Source organism: Elgaria multicarinata, chromosome 1 (genome assembly GCF_023053635.1).
Source record: "Elgaria multicarinata webbii isolate HBS135686 ecotype San Diego chromosome 1, rElgMul1.1.pri, whole genome shotgun sequence".
NCBI classification, from domain to species: domain Eukaryota; kingdom Metazoa; phylum Chordata; class Lepidosauria; order Squamata; family Anguidae; genus Elgaria; species Elgaria multicarinata.
In genome coordinates, this window is record NC_086171.1 from 180,630,322 (window position 1) to 180,643,024 (window position 12,703).

At 46.1% G+C, this 12,703-nt stretch overlaps 1 protein-coding gene across 5 annotated transcripts in view; it reads left to right on the plus strand.

The window, feature by feature from the left end:
* Positions 1-12,703, plus strand: part of CHD6 (chromodomain helicase DNA binding protein 6) — a 130,889-nt gene that overhangs the window by 83,502 nt on the left and 34,684 nt on the right. For all 5 annotated transcript variants that reach the window (XM_063144946.1, XM_063144961.1, XM_063144953.1 and 2 more), the window contains 8 exons: positions 1,889-2,023; positions 4,593-4,714; positions 5,549-5,792; positions 6,704-6,880; positions 7,603-7,746; positions 8,542-8,797; positions 9,301-9,511; positions 11,854-12,049. In XM_063144946.1, the coding sequence (XP_063001016.1) occupies positions 1,889-2,023; positions 4,593-4,714; positions 5,549-5,792; positions 6,704-6,880; positions 7,603-7,746; positions 8,542-8,797; positions 9,301-9,511; positions 11,854-12,049 (1,485 nt within the window). The remainder of the gene's footprint in view (positions 1-1,888; positions 2,024-4,592; positions 4,715-5,548; positions 5,793-6,703; positions 6,881-7,602; positions 7,747-8,541; positions 8,798-9,300; positions 9,512-11,853; positions 12,050-12,703) is intronic.

Genomic DNA, 12,703 nt, shown 5'->3' on the forward strand with positions numbered 1-12,703 from the left:
CAGTTTGCAATTCACAGCTCCCCGGTCCCTCTGTTTCCATTGCTCACCATAGAGTGGGAAGCAGAGGGAGCAAAGTACAGTAATATAGGGTTTTCCCACCATCTGTCTGTGAGTTGCCAGTAGTGTTACAGCATGGTAATTGCAGAAGCCTCTGCAGTTCATTTTGCTGACTCAGCAAGTCCAGTGCCAGAAACAAGAAATAAAATGCAGTGATTGTCTGATTCGCCAGCATTGAGTCTCTGCAGGACACATTTATTTATTTATTCCCTGCTGAAGAGTAAGAGCTGGATTCCTGATGTTCTTGATGCGTGCACGTTCTATGAAGGAGGCTTCAAGTCCTCCTGGTGGATATATGAAGGTGAGATGGACAGAAAAGAAGCTAGAGAGCCTCACGTGCTTCGCCTCAGCAATTTTTTTTTTGCAGTTCTTTTATTCATTCAATGTGGAAGCATATATATATATATATTCATTGCAGATATTATGCAGTCTCTCCCTTCTCCCCTAGCCAAAATTATATAAACAAATCATGATTCCATGAAGGTGCTTCTCCGTTGTGCTGATGTGCAACTACCATGGGAAATCGGTCAAGTCCGGTAGCCCTGGGTTGCAGCTGGTGTTGGGGGAATCCAGTTGGCAGTTCAGTACAGGATGTTGTACAGCTGTGCTGCTTCTTGGAAAGGGCTGTAGCTGAAGAGGTAGAGCACAAGCAGAGCCAGCTGCCAATTTGAGGAGGGCCCTGGGCAAAGTATCTTGTGGTGTCCTCTTCCTCTCTCAGTGGGCCTTGGCAAGGTTATCTGTATGCACTGGCAGCTCTTCAAACAGTGTCAGGTAGCTGGCTCTCACCTCCCTTTTAATTTCTCACAGTGCCCCAGAGTGATACTTGGTCAGGGACATTGTGGAAAATCAAAGGAGTGGCTAGATTGAAGCGCCTTGCGCTAATCAAAATGCCAGGTATGGGGGTGGGGGAACTCAGGAAGCCCCAAGGCCTATGGGGAATAAGCCGTATGAGGGCATGGGGTCCTTGGCAGCTGCCCAAGAATTCCAGGTGTTGGTGCTGGCCCTGAACACATGCTTTGCATGCAGAAGGTCCCAAGTTCAACCTTGGCATCTCCAGGTAGTGTCGGGAAAAGCTCCTTTTTGAAACCCTTGAGAGCCACTGCCAACCAGTGTAGGTAATACTGAACTCTAAGGCAGCTTCCTATGTTCTTTTGCATGACAACTGGAAAGGTGTCAATGTAAGGTCCATACTATTCCTGCTTTTTCCAGTAGAAGTTAGTTTGCTGCCTCTTCTACCTGTTGAAGCAGTGATAGAAGAGTGTACCAAGATACCCATCACTTTTCAACCTAGCAAACCCCTTCCCTCCTCTCTCTATTAGCTAGGCAGGGAGGGACTGACTTTGTTCTTGCAGTTTAACTAGGATCCCCGTGATTCATCAGTGTGTTCTCAAAAGTGCACACGTGTAATTTTGTAAGGCATAACTAATTGGTTTTAATTATTCTGAGTATGCACACTTGCTTAAGCTTGCTGGATCAGGCCAATGCCCACCTTTTACAGCAAGAATCCCAACAACCAGCAGATACTAGATGGTCCACCAGTCGGCTGGGACCTACTTTCTGCTCACGCCTGAGTTAAGATGTGTGTGTGTTTTATGCCACACACACACCTGCTTCCAAAATGCTGTTATGACAGCTGGCTATACAGTTATGTCAGGCATCATTACGCCCCTGAATTCAGTCCCTTTGTTTTGCTTAAGGATCTCACCTAGGCTTGCCATGTTTCTTGGTTTGTGTACGGAGAGCTTGTTTCCCCAAGGAGTCCTGTCGCTTGCTCTTTGTCACTTCTTTTCTGAGCCCTCACTGCATCTCCTTTCTTTTTCCTGGATTGCAGGAGGTGACTCACTACCTGGTGAAGTGGTGCTCATTGCCTTATGAGGAGAGCACTTGGGAGCTGGAGGAAGACGTCGACCCTGGGAAGGTCAAAGAGTTTGAGTCTCTGCAAATCCCACCTGAGATCAGATCCTTGGTAAGAATAAAAGAAACTTCAGCTTTGTGAATGGTAGGTGGGGAGTTACTTGTGAGTGAATGGATCACTCGTTCAGGAAGATATTGGCAGGTAGTGTTGAACAACTGCATTTCAGACTGTTAGTCCATCTCACGATTTCAGAGCTGCCTTAGTATTAGATCCTCCCCCAAATTGACAGTCTGTCTTATGCTGCTGTTCCTGCCCATATTTTCCCCTGCCACGTCTGCTGAGGTTAGTCACTTCCTCTGCTATGGAGCGTTCCTCTCCTGCCTTCATCCAGATGACTTGCAAAGCGCCTGCTGGCCTCACGTTGGTGACCTATGTGCTGGTGCTATTGGCTGCTCATGGTCCTTGGGAGATTGTTGTTGGTGCCTGTTCATGACTTGTGAGCTATGAGCTCCAGTGAGATGGTGCAGGGATGCTTGTAGGTGTCATGCTCAGGAAGAAGGTTTGAAATGATTGGCTCTCCAACATGAGCAGAGCTAATTGAAGACAGATTCCATGCTTTGCATGCAGAAATTCCCAGGTTCAATCCCTAGCAGCCGTAGTTAAAAGGATCAGGACATAGGGGATGTGAGACTGCTACTGCCAGTCAGAGTAGCAGTTGGACAAGATGGACAAATAGTCTAGTATAATACAAAATTCCCAGTGTGTTTCACTGAGTTTCCATTAAGAGAATTTGTTCATCAGTTAGTTAGGTTGCCATGCTATTCACGGTTATGTGGCAGTAAATTGCATTGAACTTATATAGGAATGCTCTGAAAGACATAACATTACACCTCCTTTTTAACAAGACCTCTATATAGAGGAGAAGTATTTTCAAACATTACTCTTCATGAGCAATTTGCTCAGTAGCAAATGCAGCATTGGGTACCTAGTCTTTTTCTTGGGTACCTAGTCTTTATCCTAGCCCTAAAAGTAGCTGGTATTTGAACAGCTGGACATACTTTACCATGGTGCATGGATTAGGCAGTCTGGTGCTCTTGAAACATTTTGGACTATAACTCCAATCAGTCCCACACAGCATGATCAATGGTCAGGGATTATGGGAGTTGTTGTCCAAACTAACAGGAGTACACCAGGTTGCCTACCCCTAAAGGGAAAATTACATTCCTCCAGGGAATCCATAACTCTGGATAAGGTCATGTGTGGGATATTTTTTGTGTCAAAGAGCCAAAAATATGTTTCTTAGTGGATGGGGTTTGTGTTGCATTGTTCCATTATATTACAGATATACTGAGTATCATATTTTTGATCAGAAAGGGATTTTGCCACAGAGCCCGTTAGCTTGATTTAAAAACAAACGAAAAACAACAGAACTATCTGTTTTATAAACACCTTGCTAATTCCTGCTGTGTCACTCAGTGCAATCTGGATCATGGGAGTGCCCTAACTTTGATGTTGTGCCTTGCAATCCTGTGGGAAAACTTGTGGGAGCAGGCAGTGCTAACTACTTCACCAGACTCCCAGGATGTGATCTGGCCAAAGAGAAGGAAGGAAACAAAGCTCCCTCTACACTCATGTTGCCCGTGTGTCTTTATCTCCGTCTCTCATTTGTGGAAGGAGAAACCTTGCTCTGTCCTTGGGACGCCTCTTCCTTGCCTTGATGAACGTCTTGATGAATGACTACTTCTATTACTACTGCTACTAGGGCATTGCCAGTGTTCAAAGCGTTTCACATATGACATCTCATTACTTCCCCTCTCTATAGTCCTAGAGCCAGAATAATGCCACTTCTTGTATCATTGTAAATTATTAGGCCGGAAAGCCCAGACTGTTGTAACATCTAACTGTTCTAAATTCTTGTATCGTTGTCAGGACCTCTAGCAAAGTGTTGTCGTTTTCTGCCTCCTTTGATGTGCCGGAGTCTATTTCAGCCTTCCCCAACCCAGTGCTCTCCAGAGTTTTGGGCTACAACTCCTAGCATTCCTGACTATTGGCCCAGATGGCTGGGGCTTGATGGGAGTTGGAAGCCCAAACGCCTGGAGGGCACCAGGTTTAGGGAGGCCATTGTTTTTGTTATGATGGGTGATGGGCTGCCCTGGAGGAGCTTTAGTGCCATTGTTATCGTTTAGGCTCGCCACCCCTCATATAATAGCTCAATCCAGAGGAATTAGATTGTGTAGAGAATCCTAGGAACATAGAAAACTGCCTTAACATTCAGTCGGACCGTTGGTCCATCTAGCTCCATATTGTCTACACTGACTGATCTTGACTTTCCAGGGTTTCAGAGGAGTCATTTCTAGCTCTGGAGGTGCCAAGTAGTAAAACAGGGACCTTTTGCTTTCAGAAGAGATTCTCTGCCAAGAGTGTTTCCCCTCCCTTAGAGTAGGTGTGGTGGTTTGAATTTGATGGCCTTTTCCTTTGCCCTTAGAAATCTGTGAATACACAGCAGTCCTGCTGCAGCTAATACCATACATATACATAAATATATATCTTGCTGTGGAATATTAAGAGGGTGCACTGAGGATCTAGATAGCAGTTACACTCAATTTTGGAAATAAGCTGACTGAGAGAGAAATGTAGTCTTTGTAGCAGCCATTGTACTCCTTTCTGTTTTTCTCTCCAGGAGCGTCCTGCCTCTGAGTCCTGGCAAAAGCTGGAGAAGTCACGGGACTATAAGAACAACAACCAATTGAGGGAGTACCAGCTGGAGGGAATGAATTGGCTGCTTTTTAACTGGTACAACAGGTGAGCTGCAGATAGCACCGGGGCATCTCCAGTGAAAGTCATCAGCAACATGAAGAGTTATTCTTGGGGCAAAGCAGATGGTAAAAGACTTCAGCTTGGCTTTGGGGATATTATTGGCTTGCCTTCCTACTCGTTAGCAGGATAGCTGGTGCAAACATGGCTATAACCTATGCTAGGAATATGGAGACGAGGAGAAATCTGTAACTGTTGGGAATATGCAACATGGGAAGTTAATCCGGCATTGTGTCTACATGTTGCTGCATATGGAAATGACCCCCAAAAACAGAACGATATTTCAAAATAGGTAGATGGGGGAAAGCCTGATGGGGAAAAAGACTTGCCTTGGTAATGCGTTGTGCCAGTGTTAAAGCCAGGAATTGTCTCCAGGAGGCCTTTCTCAACAGTGTGCTCCACAGAGCTTATAATGAAGGGGTGCAGAAACTCTTTTAGCCCTGGGGACAGATTCCATTTCAGAGAAGCGTTTGGGGGAGGTGCATTCCAGTGGATGGCAGGACTAAAGGCAAAAACAGAGCAAAAGCGAAAGGGAGTGGGACCAAAATTCCAGCCTATTTTACCTTAAAGCTCTTACTGCCATTAACTAAGCCTTAGGAGAAGCATTATCAACCTTTTAGAATGTGGGTGGGGTGGGGAAGTTGTACAAAAGCAATGAAACCACCCAACAATTGGTGGTTAGGGGGAAGGGCCAGGGAGAAGGGGCGTGGCCTTCTGGGGAAACCCACAGGGCTGAATTGGGACCCCAGGAGGGCCAGATTTTGCCCCTAGGCCTGAGGTTCTGCACCCCTGTTTTAATGCCTGCTTGTGGTATTTCTGCAGGAAAAACTGCATTCTGGCTGATGAAATGGGTTTGGGGAAGACAATCCAGTCTATTACGTTCCTCTCTGAGATTTACCTGATGGGACTTCGGGGTCCATTCCTCATCATTGCCCCACTCTCCACCATCACAAACTGGGAGCGGGAGTTCCGTACATGGACAGAGATTAATGCCATTGTGTACCACGGTAGCCAGATAAGCCGCCAGATGATCCACCAGTATGAGATGGTGTATCGAGATGCACAGGTTTGTGATGACCGTGTTGTATGTTGCTTGTTGACTTCCTGCAAGTCTGCCCACGATGCTCTAAGGTGGGGAGGAGGTGGGATGTCACTTGCCAAGAAAATAGTTTGTTGCTTTGGGGAGTCTAACCCTACATCTGGTGTGAAAGGCCAATCTACATGTTATCAAAGGGCATTGGGGCCTGTGTGGATGTTGTAGATGACTCAGTGCTGATCCATTTTTAGGGATCCTCAAAATGGGATTCACTGTCAGATTTGAATTGCTTTGCTTGAGCCTCAGAGTCTGGAAAGCAGAGAGTGGACCTCTACCACCTGGAAACCTTGGGGGAGACACTGACTTGGTTTGGGCTGCTTGTCCCGCAATGGGCTCAAACTGTATTTAGTGGTGACCCTTTTGCAGTCATGGATATGCTCAGTGGATGTGCTACCTCCAGTGTCTGAGGCAGTAAGCCTGTGTGCACCAATTGCTGTGGAACATGGGTGGGAGGGTGCTGTTGCACCATGTCTTGCTTTGTTGGTTCCTGGCCAACGGCTGGTTGGCCACTGCGTGAACGGAGTGCTGGACTGACTAGAAGGGCCCTCGGTCTGATCCAGCATCAGGGCACTTCTTATGTTCTTATGATTCTACATGGATAATGGAATTGTGCTAGATACTTGCAACTGCTGAGTCTCTAAAGTGAGTAGGAGGTTACTGGTGTTGGCTAGTTGTTGGTAGCACTGTGATGTAGTTCCATGGCCTCGGCTTTAAGTGGGAATTGCCAGTCCTCTTTTGCTGATTTTCAGAGAAATGCTTTTGGGCTCCAGATACTTTGGTAAAGCTCTGAACCAAGAGCCACAAACAGACTAATCTTAACTGATTGGTCCTAACTGGTCCGCTAGAGAGTGAATTCTCACCTCTTGTTTTGGTATCCTCAGGGCAACCCTCTTCCGGGGCTCTTCAAATTCCACGTAGTCATCACCACCTTTGAGATGATCTTGGCTGACTGCCCAGAACTGAAGAAGATCCAGTGGCGCTGTGTGGTCATTGATGAGGCCCATCGGCTCAAGAACAGGAACTGCAAATTACTGGAAGGGCTGAAGCTCATGTGTCTGGTGAGAATTTCCTCATTGTGTCACTCTTCTGTGGGAATTTGATGCTGCCCGTGACGGGAATATCTGAAAGATACTGATTGACATGCATGCTTGTGTGTGAGAGAGACCCAGTGTACAGTCTTCTCATTGCTGCACTGTGGCCCGTTTCCAAGATTTTGCTCTGTTATAGTGCAGCACAAGCCTTGTGGTTTATGGCATGCCATAAAGGATCATACTTAATTCCATGATTCTCAAAGGCGCCAAAGGGAAGAGTCTGATATAGCTCCCAGCCAGCTACGTGCTACTTTCTTCGTGTGCATACTAGAGGCAAAGACAGCATAGCGTTTCTCCACACTATTTTTCAATTATACCCTTAGGAGAGTTGCAATGTCGTCCGTCAGTCAAAGCTTGTGCCCTCTGAGTGCCATTTACAGCAAGCGGCTTGAAATGTTGAAAGATTTCCTGTAGGAAGATGGCTCAAAGCCATTTGGTTTGGCAAACCTATGTTTGTGTAGCCCTCAGAGGGTAGTGGCCTGGGTAGAATAGGTGCTGCTGTAAAGATGTGAGAATACCCCATCAGAAGCATTCTTCTCCCAGAGCTAAAAGAAGGATCTTTGACCAGCAGAGTGACCTGTAGTCAGCTATCTCTGTTCCGGAAGCAAAAGCCCAGCAGGAGCAGCGTCCAGCCCAATGCTGTTGTTTCAGCAAGTGCCTGTCCTAATTTCTCCCTGCATGGTGAATAGGAACACAAAGTGCTGCTGACTGGGACACCCTTGCAGAACTCCGTGGAGGAACTTTTCAGCCTGCTCAACTTTCTGGAGCCACAGCAGTTTCCATCTGAGACAGCCTTCCTGGAGGAATTTGGGGACCTCAAGACAGAGGAGCAGGTAAATTGGAAGAGTTGCAGGGTTGATTCTTGGCTGAGGTGCTGAATAGGGGCTCAGTTCAGTCCTAGAAAGTACATGTTGGGTAGAGTCGCTAATGGCTTTGAGATGAGCTTGAGAGCTCTATTGGGTCAAGCCCTTGGAAGCAGTTGGTATTCTGTGAGCAAGCAAAACTGTATGAATGTAAACAACTGGTGATGTTGAATTGCCCAAGTTATGGCATGCTTCTTCTTCTCTTTGGCAAAGCAAATCTCTGTTCTTGTCCTGACGTGTTTTTCTTGAAGAGAATGCCACCCCATCAAAGTACATCTATGCACATAATGTATACAAGCACACAGTACCCTCTTCAACACGTCCTCACATCCTTCATATACCAGTATCGTAGCCTTCATCAACACACAGCTGTTAACATGATGTGCTTTACATGTGCCCAAGAAATCTGCACGCTGAATCAGATTGGAAGCCATGTTGCTTACTTGCATATGTGCCCTATTCACACACGATTCCATTTTTCACTCAATGGCACCTACACAATAAGTAAGAATACAACTTTCTAGGTATACATGTACTACTGTGTACAGTAGTTGCGTGTGCCACCTTTCCTGCTCAAGACTGGCAAAAGGAAAAGGAAGTAGATGGCTTTGCCATAACATGATCTTTAGAATGTACAAGTCTTGATTTCTGGTCAGTTACTTATTTCACCAATGTGCTGGGCCTGGCATCACATAGAGCCTTTCTGTTGTTGTCTGAGCTGACTCCATAAGCATTGTTATAGATGCTTTATTCCCATCCTGGCAGGTAAAGAAGCTCCAGTCCCTCTTGAAACCCATGATGCTGCGACGGCTGAAGGATGATGTGGAGAAGAATCTAGCGCCCAAACAGGAGACCATAATTGAGGTAGAGCTGACCAACATCCAGAAGAAATATTATCGGGCCATCCTGGAGAAGAATTTCAGCTTCCTGTCCAAGGGTGCTAACCAGCACAACATGCCCAACCTCATCAACACCATGATGGAACTGCGCAAGTGCTGCAACCACCCCTACCTCATCAATGGTAAGGGGTAGGGCTGGGAGCGGGATACTCCAGCACACTTGGCCTTCTGATGGGGAAGTGATGACCCTGCACTTTCCTCTTTGCCCATCATCAGTAATCTGGGGGACTCTCTTTCAGCGCCTTCTTGTAGTAGATGGATGGGGTTTTCCTTAGGATGGTGATGATATGACTATTACTACTTCTTACTTGTATCTGTGCAGCCTGGCAACACTAACACACTGCTATCAATCCGTGTCTATGGTTGCCAGAAGGACCAATTGCTGATGAGTCAGTGATGGAGTGGGTGCATGCATGGAAGGAAAGTCTGTGTGTGTGGGCCTGGAGGAGGGCTAGGGAGTGTCTTCTGCACCCTCCTTACATTTCCTTGACAAAAGCCACGGTGGGCAATAAAGAGCGGCACCCAAAGCAGTCTGCTGGAAAATTGATGTGGGGCGGGAATGCTTTTGAATGTTGCTCATTCAAACTGAGCCCCTAGTGAATGTTCCCCCCTCTTTCTGGGCCAGGGGCAGAGGAGAAGATCCTGGAGGATTTCCGTAAAACGCACAGCCTAGATGCTCCTGACTTCCAGCTGCAGGCGATGATCCAGGCAGCAGGCAAGCTGGTGTTGATTGATAAGCTGCTGCCGAAGCTGATTGCTGGCGGGCACAAGGTGCTGATCTTCTCGCAGATGGTGCGCTGCCTTGATATCCTGGAGGATTATCTCATCCAGAGGCGGTCAGTACAGCCCAGGAGCTCGCACCACAGAGAGCATCACCTGGATCCATGATATCCTTCCAGAGCATGCCAAGCTGATAGGCTGTACTGTCATCTTCCAAATGCACGCATATATACCATGTTATCCTCACCCTCTGCCCAGGTTCCTTTCTTCACCCCCTTACCTTTCTCTTTCCCCTGGGGTTCTCCTCTTATGTGCACACCGTTTCTCACCTTTTTCCTGTTGAGGGAGGAAGTGAAGGGCTGTGTTGTGAAAGCAAGCACAAACCCTTGCATCTCATTTCCCTGCATCCATTCTCCTCTGTGCATATGAGTCACAGTCTGCCCTGACCCAGTCTCATGGAGGACAGCAGCGCCTGCAGGCAATTCAGTGCATACACAGGGGAGGAAGCTCAGTGACAGAGCACATACTGAAGGTCTCAGTTCACTCCCACTTAAGAAGGAGCAGCTGATGTCAAGGACCTCCGCCTGAGACCCTGAAGAGCTGCTGCCAGACATTGAAAATGATACTGGGCTACGGAGAAATAGTCTTGAACTATTGAATATGTTCCTATTTAAGAAACAGATCAATAATTCCCATATCACTCTAAAACTATTAAGAGTCATGTGGTGGTATGTTAAAGACTTAGCATAATTATTATGGCATAAGCTTTCATGAACTAGAGTCCACTCTGATGAAGTGAGTCCATGAAAGTGTGTGCCGTAATAAATGTCTTTGTCTCTAAGGCTCCACAAGAGTTTTTGTTGTTGTTTTTGCTGCAACTGACTGTAAATCGTGCCAGTTCACTCTGTGATCCATGCAATTGCTTCCTCTCTATGCATATAGATGGCTTCAGCAGCTTTCTCTCTTGCAATTTATTACTTGCTCTGTAGTGCACACCTTCCCCTCCATCTGGACCAGGCACTGCTGCCTTAAAACAACCTCCCTGGCAGAGTTCTGGTCTCTGGGCAGCACTCCTGCACCCATTACCAAGAATCTTGCTCCAGGCTGTGATTGTGACGAGGAAAGAAGGCTGCGAGATATAGTATCAGACGTAACACAAGTTACAGTGTCGCAGCTGGGAAAATCCTGTGCATTAGGGTGCCTGGCTGCAGCCTAAAACCTTAATTTGGGGACAAAAAAAATAGATGTATTTTTCAAAGTTACATAGCATTGGTGCCCCAAAATTTTTAGGATTGAAATGTTTTTCCAATTCTTTGCAATGGTAATCTGGCTTTAGGACTCCTTTTTTTTAATGTTGATGTCCTCTCAAAGTGAGAGAGAACGAGATCATGGCTTTGGAACAGAAGAACCCTGTGGCTCTGCAGCAACTGGACTTGCTGTGGATTTTGTGCTGGAGTACGAATTTTCCTGGAATCTCTTGCTGGAAGGATTGCCCATCTAACTCTTGGCCATTTTGCAACATCTCTAAGACCATAATTTTGCCATTGCAGCACCATCCAAAGTTCTGAAGAAAAACAAGGGCTTTGGGTGGAATTATGGGAGTACTTATGGGGTATCCTTCTTCAACCTGGTGACCTCCAGATATATTGGACTGCAACTTCCCATTATTCCCATCCATCATGAAATGATGGGAGTTGCTGTCCAATGAAACTGCAGGGCAGCAGATTGGAGGAAGATGCGTAGAGAGAATGAGAAGCAGCTGCTAGGGCCCTGTCCTGGGCAGTAGCAATATATCATTTAAATAGGCAGCAGCAGTAGTCTTTACCTACTGGGGCAGAGCAACTGCTACCAGAGTAAATGATGTATGGCTCCTCCCCTCTTTTTGTGTGTGTGATTATATGGAATGATGGGAGTTGCATTCCAATACATCTGGAGGGGCAGCAGGTTGGGGAAGGATGCTGTAGGATATTATCTGAGCAACACCAATTTTGCTGGCGTTTTATAGAATTGCACGGAGGTGCGTGGTCTTGGAGCACCAGGAGCATTTGCTAGTATTGTGGCATCTCCTAGCCTCCTATGCATGTGTCTCGAGGAGGAGGAAGAGGATAAATAAATATTTTAGCACTTGATTGCATGGCCTCAAAACACTTAATGTACGTTATCTGAATAATCCTTACAGAAACCCTGTAAAGAAGGTCGGGGCTGAAGTTAAGAAATACTGTCATGTCTAAGGGCTCCCAATGAGTTCACATCTGGAACGATATTTGAAACTGGTGCAGTCAATTCATAGCTAGTGTTCTTAACCACTACACTGGACAAAGGTAATGGAGTCAGCGTAGCATTACCATCGCAGCTCTGTTACTACCTTGACCGCAATTGGAGGCAGGAGGCCCTAGTTCTGTGGTGCTGTTCTTTTTTTGTTACTCCCAAAGTGACCCATGTCCTCCGGTTTACACAGATACACCTACGAGCGCATTGATGGGCGGGTGCGTGGGAATCTACGCCAGGCTGCCATCGACCGCTTCTGCAAGCCGGATTCAGACCGCTTTGTGTTTTTGCTCTGTACACGGGCCGGGGGGCTGGGTATCAATCTTACTGCTGCTGACACCTGCATCATCTTTGACTCAGACTGGAATCCACAGAATGACCTGCAGGTACTGGCAACAGCCTTGGGATGGGAACAGGTGGCCCAAGGGGCTGGCTAAACTGGAGACTCAGTGCCATCTCGGGGTACAGGTTACGTAGAGCATATGGGGAAAATGGGAATTCGGTTGCTTAGCATTATGGATGGATGAATCTTTCTGTTTTGCTTTCAACAACTTTCAAACTTCTGTCCCATTTCCGCATCAGTTTGCAAATGTTTCAGTAAAAATCCATAGGCAGTTTTACACGCACTTCTCCGAATGTATGCAATTTTGTGCATGCACAATTTCCCTAGTGTACACATTTTTGTACACATTTTAAAACAACAGAGCTGCCTTGTAAAATTTAGAGAAGTGTGAAAATTGAAGAGTAATTGCATTCCAGTTCACATATTAGTTCAGGAACATGAAATTAGGTCGGTATGTATTTAAATGCAAACCAAATGAATTTCTTCCCCATCCCTACTCGGTAGATGATGGTGCTTGAAGAGGCATGAACTACAAATAGAAATCTTTTCCCCATTCATAACTAGGGTATCTAGTTGTGGGTGTATATGCATTTTCACGCTTCAGGTGTACATGCACTTTTAGTTTTCAGTGATTTTGTATTAATAAAAGTAATTAAAAATAAAAGTAATTAAAAATAAAAGTAAAACCTACAGTTCT